Below are 16,704 nucleotides of genomic sequence, written 5' to 3'. Positions count from 1 at the left end.
CACACTGGGTCTGTGTACAGTGTTATGCTAGCCAGATTTCTTTTCTAGTACTGGTCACTGCTTCTCTTTATAACCGTATCTTGTGAGAGCATTGCATAAATCAATAGTCTGGTATGATTTCTCATGTAGAGACCTGCAGTAGCTGCATTCCCTATTATGGAGACAATATTTTCACTTACTTAAAGCATTTTTGTTTTGGGAAAGGTAAATTAAGATGAGGGAGTATGTTGTATTTTCAGAAATACTTTCTTTTTAGCCATTATGATGCTATATGGTCAAACTGATGATGAGATTTCCCAGCAGTACTTTATTCCTCCAAAAATAGAATCTGAAACATTTCACCAATTTCAAGCATGTTTGAGAGTTTAGCTTCTTTCAATGTTTGTGAAAATTTGGTGATGGATATCAAGTAATGAAATAATTCAGTCTTGGTGAGAAAAGTTTTTAAATTCAGCTGATTTTTTCCAAATTTCCAAAATAAGCTGCAGGATATGCTGTTGTGTGACAGCAGTTTGGTGTGTTTAGATAACCCAGAGAATAGGAAATGGAAGGTACTGTGTAATGGTGAGGGGAAACAGAAAAATAATGGAAAACTGATCTTATGCTAGTTTTACCATTCATGCAACAGATGGCTCCTGGAGGGGATTTGCTGATTTGAATAGAAAGGTAACAAAAGTTAAATAATCCTTTCAGTACATCAATACTGATTTTTTTACCAGAGGATCTTCTGAAAGTTGTTTAATACAAGTGTTCATTCTGAGAATGAAAGATAGCAATGAAATACAATTGTGAAAATTTGGTTGTAGTGTAGACATGAGTTTATAATACTGTGTATCAGCAAAAAGTCCCGTCCAATTAGAGATGGAATGCACAGGGAGAATATAGGCTGGACAGGCAGGCAGCACTGTCCCTGTGTGTAACCCACAGGACAGCTCTGTTTAGAACATTATGTTTCATTGTGAGCACCTGGTGACTAAAAAGATACCTGGATAAACCTCAAGGAAGAACATTATAAATACTTGACAGAGACTGCCTTACAAAAAGATGTTCAAATGATTTAATTTTTATAGGTTTTATTAAATAAGAAGTTTGTCTAGTTTACTGTCACCTGACATTTGAAATATACTTAATACCATGTTGTGAGATAGCATCATACTTGGGGGTAAAACTGGAAATTATGTGAAACAAAGTAAGAAAGCATGAAGATATCTGTATTTATCTCCAGAAAAATGTTCCAGTGGCAATTATACAATTCTCACCATAAGAGATAACTTAATACTAGACAGGAGAGAAGGAGGAAAAAAAAAATCTAGGACTAAAAGAAAACCATCCACTTTATAAGTAACATGAACTAGTCCATATTATGAATTTTTTCTAACCTGAGTAGAGTTGTACTCACAAGGGCTTGTAAGTAGCTCAAAGTCATAGCGCAAGTTGTTTACATGAAAGGGAATGTGAAAACAGTTTTCTGAACTTCTTTTCTATTAAGTGAATGGTGCTGATCCAGCTTCTAAAGAGTTACTTTAATGCTGAGGGGTGGAATGTAGCATCTAATAATTTTATAGGCTCCATGGTGACTTTAGACTGCTACCTTGAGGGAAAAAAATAGTACTGTTTTACTACCATAATACATTATAAATCAAAGTACTTCTCAGAAATAGTTATTTCTGTAAAACTTATACAAGTTGTACAGCAATTATTTTCATCTATAATAATCATTATATTATTATCTCTTTGGAAGAGATAATAATGATAATGAACAAACACTTAGAATAAGATTAGTCATTTAATCAGACTAATTTATCATCTTCTAAATGTCTTTTAGTACAATGTTACTGGCATTTGTTTGCTGGAATTCTTCTTTCATTTTTGTTTTAAGTAATGTTAAATGAGTTACATTAAGATAAACTATGTTGTTATGACATCTGAACTGCAGGACTTAGAATAGTTTTGGTGAGTTTATTTCTGCCTTTTCCATTCTATTCTATATGCAAGATGCTAGCTGTATTAGTATCTTAGCAAATCCTTACTATTTCTAAATCTTACTATTTCTTGTTCTTCTTTACTTTGCTGCTCAGTATATAGTGTGCTGTTTGAATTTCTTGTGCCACTATGTGGCATCTTTCTGTCTTGGATATTTCCTAAAGACCCTCTTTGCTATTTTACCATTTCTTTGATGGTCAGTTAAAGCTGTTTGCTCTTTTCATTTGAGTCTTGGGGTTTAGTTTCTTGTGTGGCCTTGGTTCAGTTGCTTGCTTTCTCATAGAAGCCAGATTTCAAAGCTCTATCAAGGGTTGTTTAAACTTAGTCTTTCCTTGGTCTGTTGTATCTATTCCAGCTGAAAGAGTTTGAATTTAAATACCCTGTGGTTTCAGACAGACTCATATGTCTGCATTTGCTATTTATTCTGCTGAAGAAAGCTGTTGTCCTGGGTTACTGCCCAGTATCTCTCTAGGTTCTCCACAATTTAATCTACACAAGCAGGGGTAAATGATTTTATGACTAGAGAGATAGTACAGTGTTACTAACTATGTGATACCACTTTCAGACAACTAGTGTATTTTTATGGAGAGCAATGTGCCAAGTTATTAAATTGGGAAAAGAGGATATGTAAATGTAATTTGTGGGTAGGTTTTGTTGATTATTATTTACAAATTCGTGTGTATGTTGATTCTCTTTCTACTTCCCATCTCATGGAGAATTTATAAAAGCTTTAGTTTATCCTGAAAAGGATTTTTAGAGAGAATTTGGTGAAGAAAGCTGTGGAATTAAATATTTTTCTCATTGGAGGATCATGTGACAGTTCAATTTGGATGTCTTGTCTTATTTTGCTTCTGGTCTATTTCTCAAGGATGCCCATTGCTGGGGTTTGGTAGTGAGCTGAACAGAATGAGGTGGTATCTGAAATCTCTTCCTTCCTTCTCTTTAGTCTTTGCTTAGTTTCCCATGTAACCTTACATTTTCAGTTGGTGTAACCTTACTTTTTCAGTAAGTGAGGTAGGAAGCAATACATTTCAATAAAAAATACAATAAAATATGTATAGATTATTGTGTTATAAGCCTGTGTGCTTATTTAATCTATTGACTTTCATCATGGTTGTTGGGAGCATCTGGATCAACAGATCCAGATTTTATTTAGATTGGAGAGTTTTAAATTCTATGCAAAAGAAAACAATGAAGTCCCCATCTTATTAGGTAAAATTTTCATCTGTCTGCTTTTTTTCCTGGTTGTTTTTATTTTTCCATTTAAGCCATACTGAATGTGATTGCTACACAGAAGAGTTGTTATTAGTTAATTATATTGTGTATTATTTTCCAGCAAATCCACATACTTGCAAAGTCATCTAATTCATACCTTACTGTGAGACACAAGTTACTGTCAGAAACAAGTCTCTGTGTGGCTGGGATTCATCTTATGCAGCAATTTTTAAATTTCTTATATGCAGCAATTTAAAAACTGGGCATCTTACTCAAGCAAGCAGCTAGATTACTGAAAGTAATGATTACTGAAAGTAATGGAAAAAAAATGGGCATTCTGATAATGAATTTCATCCCATCTACCTTAAACAGTTGTGTTTAGTTGATGAGATGAATCAACCACCTGATGTGTCTATCTTTCATTTGCTACAGAGGGATCTTAGCATAAATATCTTAGAGGAGTTTAAAGTTAGGTGAAATTGACACCTTTGAAATCAGTTATCAAAGATCTCGGTTTATTTTAGAGTTGTTGTAGAGTAGGATTTGCTATTGCTTCTGTCGTCTTTTTGCAGATACTTACTTTTCCATGTCTCCCTCAAAAATGTAAATATTCATGCAATTTCTTGATAAGCTTGGTTATCCAGCTTCTAAGCCTGATAAAGGCATTGAATAAAGTTTATTCCAAAAGGCATGTATCTCAGTATGCAAAATCCTTTACCATTTTTAACTGTTCAGATTTCTGTTCCATAGATAAAAGGAAAAAAATATTTTCTTGAGCTGTTTGTACAGTTACAGACTTAAGGCAATTCTTGAAATATTTTACAGGAAATTGGGATATGAATTCACTGAAAAACATCTATAGTTGGAAGGAAACTCTTCTTAGAAGAATCTGCCAGATGCATGTTAGGAGTACCTTTTTAGTATATGAGTGGTTCAGGTTTTTACGTGTATGGATAACATTTGCCACAGCTTACAGTTTGCCTAGAGCATTTCTGTTAAAACTGACAGCTTGACAATTTGCTAGGTATTTTTGTATAAATGATATAACATCCCATGGGTGGACCGTGCAGTGATGCTTGGTTTTGATAATATAAATAACAAATCATATCAAAAGGAAATTTTGTTTTTTTTTAAGTTTCAGAATGCAGCTTATACTTCCTTGTGTTGTTTTATACTTCATCTTGTTCCATGATGTGTCTGAAGGAATGACAGATATAAATTAGAACTTTAATGTGTTTTTCTGTTTTAAGCCTCCCAGCAGTTCTGTATGTAATACTGGAACACTAACTTACAAATTAATGGTACTGTGATTTGTTCTTATAACTTATTCAAAGAGGCATGTAATACTCTCGAAAATTCAGAAGTATAAAAAAGTTGAAACAGCTGTGCACATTTTGAGTTTAATTAGGTAAGTGTATCTTTATCCCAGTGTGAAAGGTGGTACTTTGTGACATTCTTTAGTAACAGTAATAGAACTGAAGAAAGAATTGGCTTGATGTAAACATGAACTTTTCAAATAGAGGCAGCGAGACTTTTTAAATTGTCCTTGACACAATTTTTTTTTTAAGTGAAGGCCTAGAGAGAATAGTATTTTTGCACACTGACTCCCAGCAAGTTTTTTCAGCAGATCGACAAATACAGTATATAGAGGAGAAGGCCAAATTCAAGCAGAATTGTATCTTTATGGTACATTTTCCCAATATGCCTATACACCCTATCCCGATGAGGGGTAAAACACATTGCCAATAGATCTGTGTCATATTTAACCCCAGCCATCAAGCAAGCCTCATGCAGCCACGAGTTGGACTGGAGAGAGAATCAGGAGAGTGGAAGCTGAAAAACTCATGGGTTGAAATAAAGGTTTTAATAGGGAAAGCAAAAGCTGTGCATGGAAGCAAAGCAAAGCAAGGATTTCACTGCTTCCCATGGGCAGGCAGGTGTTCAGCCATCCCCAGGAGAGCAGGGCCCCATCACATGTAGGGGTTACTTGGGCAGACAAATGTTGTCATTCCAAATGTCCCCCATTCCTCCTCCTGTATATACAAAGAATGATGTCATATAGTCTGGAATATCCCTGTGGTTGCTTTGGGTCACCTGTCCCATTCTGTCTTTTCCCAACCTCCCATGCATTCCCAATTTCCTTTCCAGCATGGCAGTACAAAAAGCAGAAGAGGCCTTGGCTCTGTGTAAGCCCTGCTCAGCAGTAACAAACACATCTCTCTATTTACCATGACTGTGTTCAGCACAAACCCAAAACACAGCTCCATTCCAGCCACTGTGAAGAAAGTTAAATCTACATCAGCCCAAACCAGCACATTGTGTAACTTTTTAAGAAGAGTATAGAAGTGCTTCAGTTGGGGTAAATGCACATCCCAGCCCATGAAACTGATATTTGTGATGTACTTGTAATAGATACCTAAATGTTGAGACATGGGCCTTTGGATTCTGTTAAGAGTTCTCCCAATTTTTATAGCCAATGTAACTCAATAGTACTGTACTCTGCAAGTGCTCCCAAGCCTCTTCATTTCTGAAATGAAACTTTCTGTCTGGAAAATCCTAGAGATTCAAAATATATCTTTGAGCAGTAGTACTGTGTATATATGCATACACACATATGTGCGTGTACAGATATATGCATATATATACTGAGACACACAAGGGCATGCACATACACACACATATATGTAAAAATCAATGAGAATGTACACAGTTGTGGAGACTTTAGTTTACAGAGTGTAAAACAGATTCTATCATGTTTGGTTTTGTGTTCGGCTTTTTTATGGGGGGGGTTGTGGGTTTTTTTTTTCTTTGTTTGTTTTCTCTTTGTGGGTTTTTTGTTGAATTTGTTGTTTCACAATGCCAAATTAAGCGTAGATTGGATTAGCAACACTCTTCCTGGCATAGCCACATATTCAGGAAGTTGCCATATTGATGTCTCTCATGCTTTCAACCTATGATATTTTACATAATGAGAATTCTTTTTTTGTTCTACCTGCTCTTGATACTTAAGCCAATGTGTCCTAGCAAGTGGTGTCCTAGCAAGCACACAATTGCCATACCTGGGAGTTGTTGGAGGGTGTTGTTCTCTGTGTGTTCAAACATGGGAACATTTAGAAATGGATGTTCCTTGGAAGCATAATCAGGAAATATATGTGAAATATATCCTTCAGTTTTAAAGATAGTTTTATGAAGACACTTGTGTAATGAGCTGCATTGCTCTATGAAATTCAGAAAGGGCTGAGATTTAGCATTTATTTTCTCTAGCACTAGAAGTTCATATGTGTAAAAACAGTGAAAGTATAAAGTTGCCACAAAAAAACAGGTCTGTCTGCCAGAAATGTACACTCTTGCAGGAAAGGTACAGAGTTCAAAGATGGGAGAATGTGTAGTAGTTGAATATAACTTGCTAGTCTTCTGAGTATGAAAACAAGTCCTGACAATAATATTCTTCTGTTCCTTTCACCAGCTTTTTATCTAGGCTTTATGCCCAGAAAGAGGAACTGGTAATAGATATGCTGAAGTTTTTTATCCATTTTCTTGTATGGTTATATTTTGATTGACTTAATTTTTCTTAGTAAAGGTAAAAGAGACTTTCAGTTCAGCATTATGAGCTAAGGGTAAAACTGAAAGCTGTGTTTCACTGAAAGCTGATTTTATATTTCTAAAGCTGGCTCCTTGGCAGTTCTTTTTAGTATCTCTCTTCCACAGGAAAAAACCTCACAAACTTCTGCCAGTACCAGTTGTTTCTGAGGCTGTGATATAAACTGTGTCAATGAAATGATTCAAGGCAAAAAAATCCAATTGTGACAACAACCACCCAACCTGAACCAGCCATACTCCAGGGCAAACACAAGCATTTAGGTAAACATATAATGATGAACTAGATTAGAGAACTGAGCTGGCTTAAAAATATTTTAGGTCTTTGATGTGTAAAGCAGCTGTAGAAGTACTTGTGCTGGCACAGGAGAGCAGACCCTGGTGGAAGAGAGTGACTGGGAACAGCAGAAGCAAGGCACCATCTTGGCTTTCAGTATCTTTTCAATATACAGCCTAAACAACTTACCCCACATGAGGCTGTTGTGGTCTTCACAGTTTCATATTTGGTCTAAATTTTTGATGGGGGAAAAAAGTAGTTACAAGTGCCTCTTTGCACTTAGGAATTGGGAAGAGGACCTTGTGCTCTGAACATGATTTTGCCTTGGGTATTTAATGATTTAGATATGAAGAAGGTGTTTGTTCAGTTGGTTTTGTTTAACAATGCAATATGAGTAAACAACAATAGAATAAACCTTTAAAAATGCTGTTTGATTTATATTCATATGTGGCAAGGGTGAATTAGAAGTGAGTTGGTGGCAGTTTTTCATGCATTCTGGAACAATGTCTTATTACAGTGCTAGGGACCATAAGTTATTTTCCAAATTTCGTATGTTTGGCATTGCTAAGCAATGTTGTATAAAGTTGGCACACATAAAAGCTTGAAGGTTTGTAAATTCAAAGAAATATGAATCTGTTGCTGAATGTTAACTGGATGTCCATATCTTCATTTTCAAAAATATAGAATAAGAAACCCAATAAAGTAAATTGTGAAACTTCTTGATTATTTCAAACAGAGAGGTAGTGAATTGTGTTAAAAGGAAGCAGTAAGTTAATGAGTTTTCTAAATTGTTGATCAACAGCAGTGTAACTGAAATTTACACTGGTTTATTACTGGGATCTTGTTTTTACGCATATCTCAATGCTCATTAACATTTGAGATTGAGACAGACTACACAAATTTACAACTATTTGCAGTGAAAAGCATCCTTCCACATCAAACCAGGTGTTTTTTTGAAGATATTAGTAAAAATATAAGGCAGGCATTATGCAGTCTGCTGTATCCTACAGTTATTAGTGGCCTGTCACTGACTGTGAATTGGTTTTGCCTCTCTGTAGAAGAAATTATATGAATGTAGCAGAGCTTTCTGGGCAGAGGCAGGCAATGGTTGGACCAGGAAATGAAACTGTTGAGATTACACTGATGAGAGAGCAATTATACACATGAAAGTGGCCTCTCTTAGGTGACTTCACCCATTTTAAAATTACATTCCCCACCTGGTGGCGCGAGGATTTATCACAATGTATAATTGCCATCTGAAGATAGTAAATTTCTTCCCTACCCCTGTACATTTTAAAACTTGGTGGAACTGATGAATAAGTGATGAATTTTTCTCTAAGTGTCAGTAGAAGTTTAGGATGTCTGCAAAAATGTCTTTTGTGAATAAGAAATTATATGTATATTTTTTTCCCAAAAAATATTTAACATAATTTGTATGGAGAAAAATGGTAGCAATTAGACAGCAACTTAATAAATTATTATAGACTTCCTTGGCCATACTTTTTCCATTTCAAAATAGAAAACTGTGAAGGTAAAATTTTAACTAGTGATTGAAAATCCTGTTCCTGCTTCATCACTCAAGGGATAGACAGAATATCCCCAAAAGGCTTGTGTTGAATTCTTTATGTGGGTGAGAAATGCAAATAGCTTTCAGCATTATTCACAGGACCTCTTTATTCAAACTGTCAGTTTTGTGGCTCGTGTTTCTTCTTCCATTGGTTTTAGTGGTAATTATGAAGCTATGGTAATGAATGTGTATCTGTAGCTTGCAGCAAACTATCCAGAGAAAAATTGTGACATGCAGCAACTGCTTTTCTATTTTTCATTTTGGGATTGTGCTGGTGGTGGCGTTTCTTTTTTTTTTATTTTTATTTTTTATTTTTAATTTTTTTTTTCCCTCTTCCTTATTCCTCTCTCTTTCTGTGACTCAGAGAACTGATTCTAGAGTAAATGTAAGGGTATTTTTGCAGTGGTCTCCAAATACTCACATATTACCCTGCAGTAGTTTGGCAAAATGAAGATGGGTTTGTAAAAACCTAGAAATGGTGTCCAAACCAAAACATTTTCTCATTCGTTGCACTGCAATTCATGGTCTTGGATCTTTTCTGAGAAAATAGACATGAATTGAAAGAGATTCTAACTTGATATATGCAAATATTTTTTTCTTACTTGTAACAGTAAAATATGGAAATGAAAGGTTGTGTAGTCTTTACCTCTGAAGATTTCCAAGGCACTGCAGGATAAATCCCCATTTGTCTGGGCCAGGGAGCAGCAGGTTTCATTTTTATAGTATTCATTTTAATTGTTGCAGTCATAGGTACGAAGATTGTGAAAATCCTTTTCTCTGCTTTGCTTTGGTGAGTCCTGCCAGTAAGTAGTAAGGCTATCCATTGCAAGTGAGTATTATTATATAGGTATTTTAACAAGGATACCGCCTTACCTGAACTTAGTAGAAGCTGCAGAGACTCTTTCAGCATTTGGGACCAAAGGAAGCAAAAAAACCCCATCGATCAGTTTGGCAAGCTTGCCTACTGTCTCTCCTACTGCCCTGTCTCCAACAGTGGGAAAAAAATCAATATCCTTAGGTAAGGGAGAATGGGATAAGCATATTGGATTTTTTGCAAATTTCCAGCTATTTTCAGCATGGATTGTTTCCTGAAATAGTTAGGGTTTCTAGGCATGAGTGTTTGTATAGCTAATACCTACTGCTGGAATTCTCCATCAAAGTTTAAGTAATGAACTGGAGTTATGTTAAAAGCAATAACTGTCATTGTTAAAATCCTCAGTACTGGCAGATGATTCTTTGTTTAGCCTTTCATTATAACCACCACCTTCTCTGAGAGTCAGTCTTGAAGGATCACTGCTGTTTTCATTCATTCCTAACTGTCCAGTTGAAACCAAGTCTCATTTAAAAGTGCTCCTCCTACTGTGGGATGCCACATACCAATGTGTTCCTACACACTGGCGTTGGAAGCACCAGTGAACACTGCACCAAGATAAGTCATGAGTGGCTCTTTGAAGTTCTGCGCAGCTCGGGAAATCTTCACTGGCTGTGTCCCATGTAAAGTCAGCCTGAAAGTATTAATAACATTCTTTAGAAGTTTCAAAGGCTCTAGAAAATTAATGCTGTTTTGGAAACATCATTCCCTCATCTCCTCTTTTCCTTCCTCTCCAAATTCAGGACTTCTTTTTTAATTTTGGCACTTCTGCCCACTAATAACTAATGTGGACACGAGCTAATCTAGTGAGGATAGTCATCTTTCATATAGCTGTGTGGTAGGGCAAATGTAGCAGACTCAGATACAGTCTGTTTAAATCTCTCTTAAAAGTGTTATTAAAGAAAAATAATGGTAAAATAACATCAGTAAGCAAAATTATAAATGAAAGCTTGATGGCAAAACTACCTCCAAGGCCATGTAGAGGTTATTTGGTTAAATATGCTGATGTGTTTGATGTTTTACAAGTAGCACTGTACTGACAAGATTTGTTTATTATTGTTTCTTTTTTAAAAAACCTCCTAATTATAAATGTGGTGTAGTATGGGAAACCTCTTCTGTATTTAGAATAGCTTCTTAATTTTGTAAAAAGGAGTTCAGAAGGAAAAACAACTATTTGGATTAAGCAGTGGCTCATTTTGATGCCATGGTCATGGATGATTCTATTATTAAGAATAAAAGCAGTGGTAGTATGTTGACCTTTCTGAGAAAAAATTATAAAATTGTCTGGTAAAGGATGCTGAGAATTTGCATGGTTATTCTGGGGATATAATTCTGTCTTTCATTTAAAAGAATTTAGTCTTGCATTTGCAATGGACATTTGTTTAGTGAAGGACTCCCTTATATTTAATATAATGATGCTGGAGTAAGCTTTTTCAGATTGAATATGTAAGTTGGAAATCACCAGTGATTTGCAAACTTAGATGAAAATTATCTAGAGCTATTAGATGAAAAATATCTTAGATGAAAAGTATCTTAAAGCTGTTATCTTGAATACGTTAGCTGTAAGAATTACATGCTGCCACTTCTAGTAGCTGTGGCTAATAGCATCAGCACTGCTGCTTAGTGGCAGTAAGCTCAGCCCCTGGAGCAATGGAAATTAAAATCTTTATAATCTCTTAGGGTCTCCCCCTTTCTGTATTCTGTTTTGAATGCATTTTATGATGTAGGCTTCTGTTTGCTAAAAATTTAACTAGTACTGCTGTCTGATTTCAGTCAACTGAGTTATCTTCAGCTAAAAGTTAAAGGATGAGTACTGCCTTTACAAATAATAATTATAAAAAAGTCATACTAATGCTTAAATTCTCAGTGTTTGTGAGTAAAACTGGTTCCACATACTCTTTCTGGTCTTGACCAGGCAGTGACAGTTTATACACATTTGTCATCTGAGTTAGGCAAACCATATGTACTCCCACCATGCTCCTGTTGGTGGGTGGCAGTGTACAGGAACAAGAACTGGGTACTTTCTCTGCTTGGCATCCCTGCCACTGGGGATCCAAAACATGCAAATTGGCTGCAGAACTGTTTTGCTAATCAACAACTACTGTACCCCACCCACATTTCTAACTAGCAGATGGTGAGGCAAGCCTGTAAAACATGGTGATGGGTTTTACTACATCCCCAGAAAAGTAAATAAATAATATTTGAAAATCCTATTTAAAAATCTAAATTACAGAACTAATGAACTACAAAAGCATAGCATCATATAAGTAAGGGATTTATATTCTCTGTAAAACTTTCATGGTCACCTTAAATAAACATTGCTTCAGTAATTTAAAGTACTTCTTAAGCAGGAGACCGTATTTTTTAAGGTATTGGTCATCCTAATGTTCTCAATATCTGAGGTTTCTGACTAAGACATTAGTTCTGGAAGAAAAGAAACACTATTTTGCTACAAGTCCCTTTGATAAAAAAAAAAAAAAAAAGAGGAATTAGATGAGCATTTAGAACAAGAAATCTTTCAACATGAATAAACAGAACAAATGACTTCATTAACTTTCAGCTACTGTGCATTTGTGTGAAACTATGCTAAAACTATAACCCTGTCAGCACTGTATTCTTTCTATGATTTCCAAATCATAGTATGATTTTTCCAAGTCACCAGCTGGTGGGCTGCTGTTTGCTCTGGACATCAGGCAAGAATTTTCCCTGGACAAATCTTCAGGAATCAAGATGCTGTAGGCTAGGTCATGGTTGCCTTTGTTTCTCTCTCAATTGTATTCAGCTTATTCTTTCTGTGGCTGCTGCACAGCTTTCTGCATAGTTACATAAATTTGGCTTGAATAATCTCAGTTTGGTATTTTAATATAATTTAGTAATGTAAAATAATATTTTTTAACTTGATCTCTCTGTGGATGAAAATTATCCTTAGAACAAAAGACTAAAATTCAATTCAGATATTTTCTTCTGATCAGGAGCATTCTTAGAACTTTACTAAGATAGGTGCTTTGCCTTATTGAGCTCACCATCTATATGATAAGTTGCAGTATTAATGTTTGCTAGTAGACACTTTTAATACACAGAAAGGAAATTTTCACAAAGACATCTAATGAACTAGTGTCACAGGCAGTGTGATCACAGAAATACCAGTATGTCCTAAAACAATATTCAGTACCCACTCTGTAGTTATGTAACAGCAGCAGCAAGATTCAAAGAAAATTGCTTATTAGATTTGACCCCATAATCTGTATCTTGCTTGATAATTTTATCAGAAGAGTGTGACCCTGTCAGTCCCTCTCACTTCCCTGCACTGTGACCTCTCTTCTGACTTTCTATTGTAAAGTTCACGTAATTAATCTTATCTTTTGTCTAGGGACCTCATCCCATATATTTTAAAAATCTGCATTTTGTATATAGCAGCAGGATATCCTCTAGCATCACTAATTGAATTTACACAGTACCTCTGAGCATCAAAATAAGACATTTTACCAAAGATATCAGTATTATAATTATGAAGAAAAAGTGGCTCCAAATTCTAATCTGAAGGGAAAAAGTAAACAAGTTGGTTTTCAAGTTGATTTTACAGATTAGAGTATTTTTCTATATCTCTGAATGAAAAAAACCAAACACATTCTATGATATGATCTTTACTTGGTGCTAAGACTTGAACTCCAACATCAGAATACACTGACTAGTGTAAATTGTTATCATCCAGGTTCATAAAAAGCACTGAGGAAATTAAACAGAGGAAGTAAATGCTGTTTTGTACTGCATCAAAATTGAAGTTACTGCCTTCTTCCATTTTCTTTAAATGTATCTTTACAATGTTTTTTGTATTGTCATTTGGCTGCCTGCTGAGTGTGCATGTTGCATCCTCACAAGGAATGCATTACAGTAGTTTTAAGAGGATGAAAATAATACAATGAGTCAAGTTCATTTACTTACATTAATAGCAAAACTATATCCACTATCATTCTAAATACAGGAGTTGTATCAAATCTTTCTGATGTCTGGATTATCAGATGAGGTGCCATACTTATCTGTTCTGTTTTACTGAAATGTCATCATTGTAAACTTGTTCTAAATGCTGTAGTTCATGTCCGGTATGTCCAAAGACAGTGTGAGTGGAAAGGACAAGTGAACAAAATGTAAACCCCTAGTGTTGTGAGAAAAAGTGCAGCAGAATTTGAAAATCTATTTACTGTACTTCCCCTTAAAGAATTTGGCTGGTAAATGACACATATGCAACCTTTTGAATGTAATTGTGTGTGTAATTATGTTGTAGTGAGTAACTAAATATTGGGTGAGTTGGGTGTTTTTTTGTTGTGTTTTTTTTTGTTGTTGTTGTTTTGTTGTTGTTGTTTTTGTTTTTAAAGAAAATAAGCCCACTTCTAGGGGAATTAATAAAACACTTGTGGCTTGCATTGCTTTCTCCCTAGTCCTGAAGTTGTAAAGGGTGAGCTGTGTGGAGAGAAGGCTGATGTCTGGGCTGCAGGATGCATCCTTGAACAGATGGCCACTCTGGGCCCACCAGTTTACAGCACCAATGTGCCCTCCTTGGCAACTGAGGTATCCACATTTTCCAGATCAACCTCCCAGTTATTTCTGCATGTTTTGTCATGATCCAAGAGAATTTATATTTAAGTTTATTGATAAACTGCTCTCAGCTCTAATGTGTGTGGCTTGTGAACAAGCACAAGTGTTTATCATTGTATGAATTGCTATCTTACCATTCTAATTGCAAAAATTGCTAATAAATGTTCAATATTGTAGCACTTTAACCTACAGTAAGTACACTAATGTGGATACCTGACTGAAAGAGACAGTCTGCATCTAAGTTGTTCTGCAAGTTAGAGCTGGTGATGTAATGCTCATCAGGTAGTTTAAAGGGACAACACTTATCATATTGGATGCTGAAATAAATACTGGAGTATTTTTCTTCAACAAACTGTAGATTTTTTTTTTATTTTTCAGACAGTAGGGGCTGTGTATGAACCTGTGCCAGAAGGACTGTACTCTGAAAAAGTCTCATTTACCGTTAAGAGGTAATTGCTCATTTTATTTCGACATCCTGCTGTAAAGATGTTTTTGTTTTGTATGCTTCCAGCAGAGATAATGTGACAGTTTGCAGACTTAAGCAACTGCCAGTATTTGTCTCTGAATAGGAAATATCTTTGGATTTAAAGAAAAACAGAGCTATCTCCTTAGACCAATAATAACATATAAAATATAGCTGCACACATGCAACTGGAAAATTCATACCAGTATAATCAGGGCATTCATTTAGCCAGTATAGACTTTATATTCAGTACTGAAATTTACATTTAACGGTATCAGTGCTGTACTTAATTCTCTGCACATGATTTTTTTCCCAATAAAAATCCAGAATCTGAGTAATTTTCAAATGCAGGTTGTGGTCAAGGAAATAACCCCATCAGAAGATGTTATTTACAGATTACTGTATGATCATATTCATAATTTTTTCTGTTTATTTGACTGATAGAAATATGTCTTTCATTACCTTATAATTCTGTTAGCACAGCAGCAGAGGTAATGAAGCAATGTAGGAAAAGATGAGCCTGTACTTGCTACACTCACTCATCACAAATTTCCTAGCTACGTTTATATTTTCCTGGAGATAATGTAATGTGTAAGGCAAAGTATGGAGTGAATTAGAGATTTAGTTTGCTCCCTTGATTTTTCCATTTAGAAAAAAAAACCCTACTTAGTACAAAAATGCTTATACTTTTTCATTCAGATATTCAATTCTGTCTCTAAAAAGCACATTACAAAGAACATTTGTGTAAGGTTATAAGCTAAGGTTTTTATAGTATGTTATAAACTAAGGTTTTTATAGTATGTTTTAGTGTACAGAAAGGTTTCTGTTGCTTAAAGACCTTGTGGATAAAGGACAACAATGGAGAGTACAGGAGTAATAGAACTAACATTTAAGTTGAAGAGATTCTGAAATGAATTTTAATGAAAATATTAAAATCTTTACACAAGAATTTTTCTAGGTATTTTACTAACAGTGGGAGGCATTAAGTGTTTTTTTTTTTGTTATTGTTAATTTTTGGGGGCTATTGTTTTTAATAATATCTCTTACTATGGGTTAAGTCTTAAATCATTTGTTATGTTTCGGTTTTTGCTTATGCTTTGTGAGCATTTAGAGCTATTTAGAAAGAATGAAAACACTAAAGAAAAGCAGTAATAATGAGATTTTAGTTATATAGATGAGAAAACATTAACAGAAAAGATGTTATTTTCAAATGACTAAAACAACACATTTCAAAGACGAATGTTGGCAGTAAAAAAATAATTTCTTGATAATGATTTGAAGAAATATCGAAAGCTTCTTGTTGTAACTGTAAATTTTCATTTAGTGTTATGATTACTATTCTTTAGTATTGTTATTAAAACAGGCAATTAAAATAGTTTTATTGCTTTAAGCTACTAAAGAATGTATGGCTGTGGATTCTATTCTGTAATCATAGCCATCAAATTCCAAAGTATATGGATTCTGTTCTGGAATCATAGCCAACAAATTCCTTCAGAGTTGAACATCAACCTACTTGATGTTTAGTCATAAATATTTTTTAGTCATAAATAATTTTTCCTGTAAATAATTACAGGAATTATTATGCATGGAAATGGATGCAGGACTTATTAAAAATCTCTTCTAGCTCCCTTTGGTCTTGGAACTTTTGTCCAGTTTCAGTGAATTAAAATAAAAAATCAAAAGGAAACCCCAACCCCAAGTATTTTTTAAGGGTGAAAACTTGCACCTCTTTCAAAGAAATAAAAAATTTAAACTAAAAATATTTTTTAAATTATGAAAATTAGTGAAATTAATCAACACATTTAAGAAAATTTAAACAAAAATATTCAAATCAGGAAGTTCAAGCACTGTAAAGCATTTTCAAAAGTGCTACTGTGCATGTCAGTTGTATTTTACTTAGAAAGAACTGCTTTAGAAATCATAAGTCATTCTATGACATTTTCTTTGAAGAAGAGTGTTGGGTTATATGTTTGTGTTAGCAGATTAATGGTCCTATGCAAGGAAATCATAGTACATGACCAGATTCATTGGAGTTAACAGATTTAAGACACTTTTTAGTATATGCACGACTGTCCCCAGCAGCTTTCCTGTCCTACACTGCATACACTGCAGAAAATATTTTGGGGATTTAAAAATAG

The 16,704-nt window shown here is 34.7% G+C and overlaps 1 protein-coding gene across 1 annotated transcript in view; it reads left to right on the top strand.

Moving 5' to 3' along the window:
- The window catches only part of NEK10 (NIMA related kinase 10), a 79,317-nt gene that overhangs the window by 32,594 nt on the left and 30,019 nt on the right, over positions 1 to 16,704 (top strand). Inside the window, 2 exon segments of the mRNA XM_059493384.1 lie at positions 13,947 to 14,076; positions 14,482 to 14,552. Coding sequence (XP_059349367.1) covers positions 13,947 to 14,076; positions 14,482 to 14,552 — 201 coding nt within the window.

This window comes from Ammospiza nelsoni, chromosome 1 (genome assembly GCF_027579445.1).
Source record: "Ammospiza nelsoni isolate bAmmNel1 chromosome 1, bAmmNel1.pri, whole genome shotgun sequence".
In the NCBI taxonomy this organism is placed as follows: domain Eukaryota; kingdom Metazoa; phylum Chordata; class Aves; order Passeriformes; family Passerellidae; genus Ammospiza; species Ammospiza nelsoni.
The sequence above is the reverse complement of the archived record's forward strand: the minus strand, read 5'-3'. Positions and strand labels throughout refer to the sequence as shown.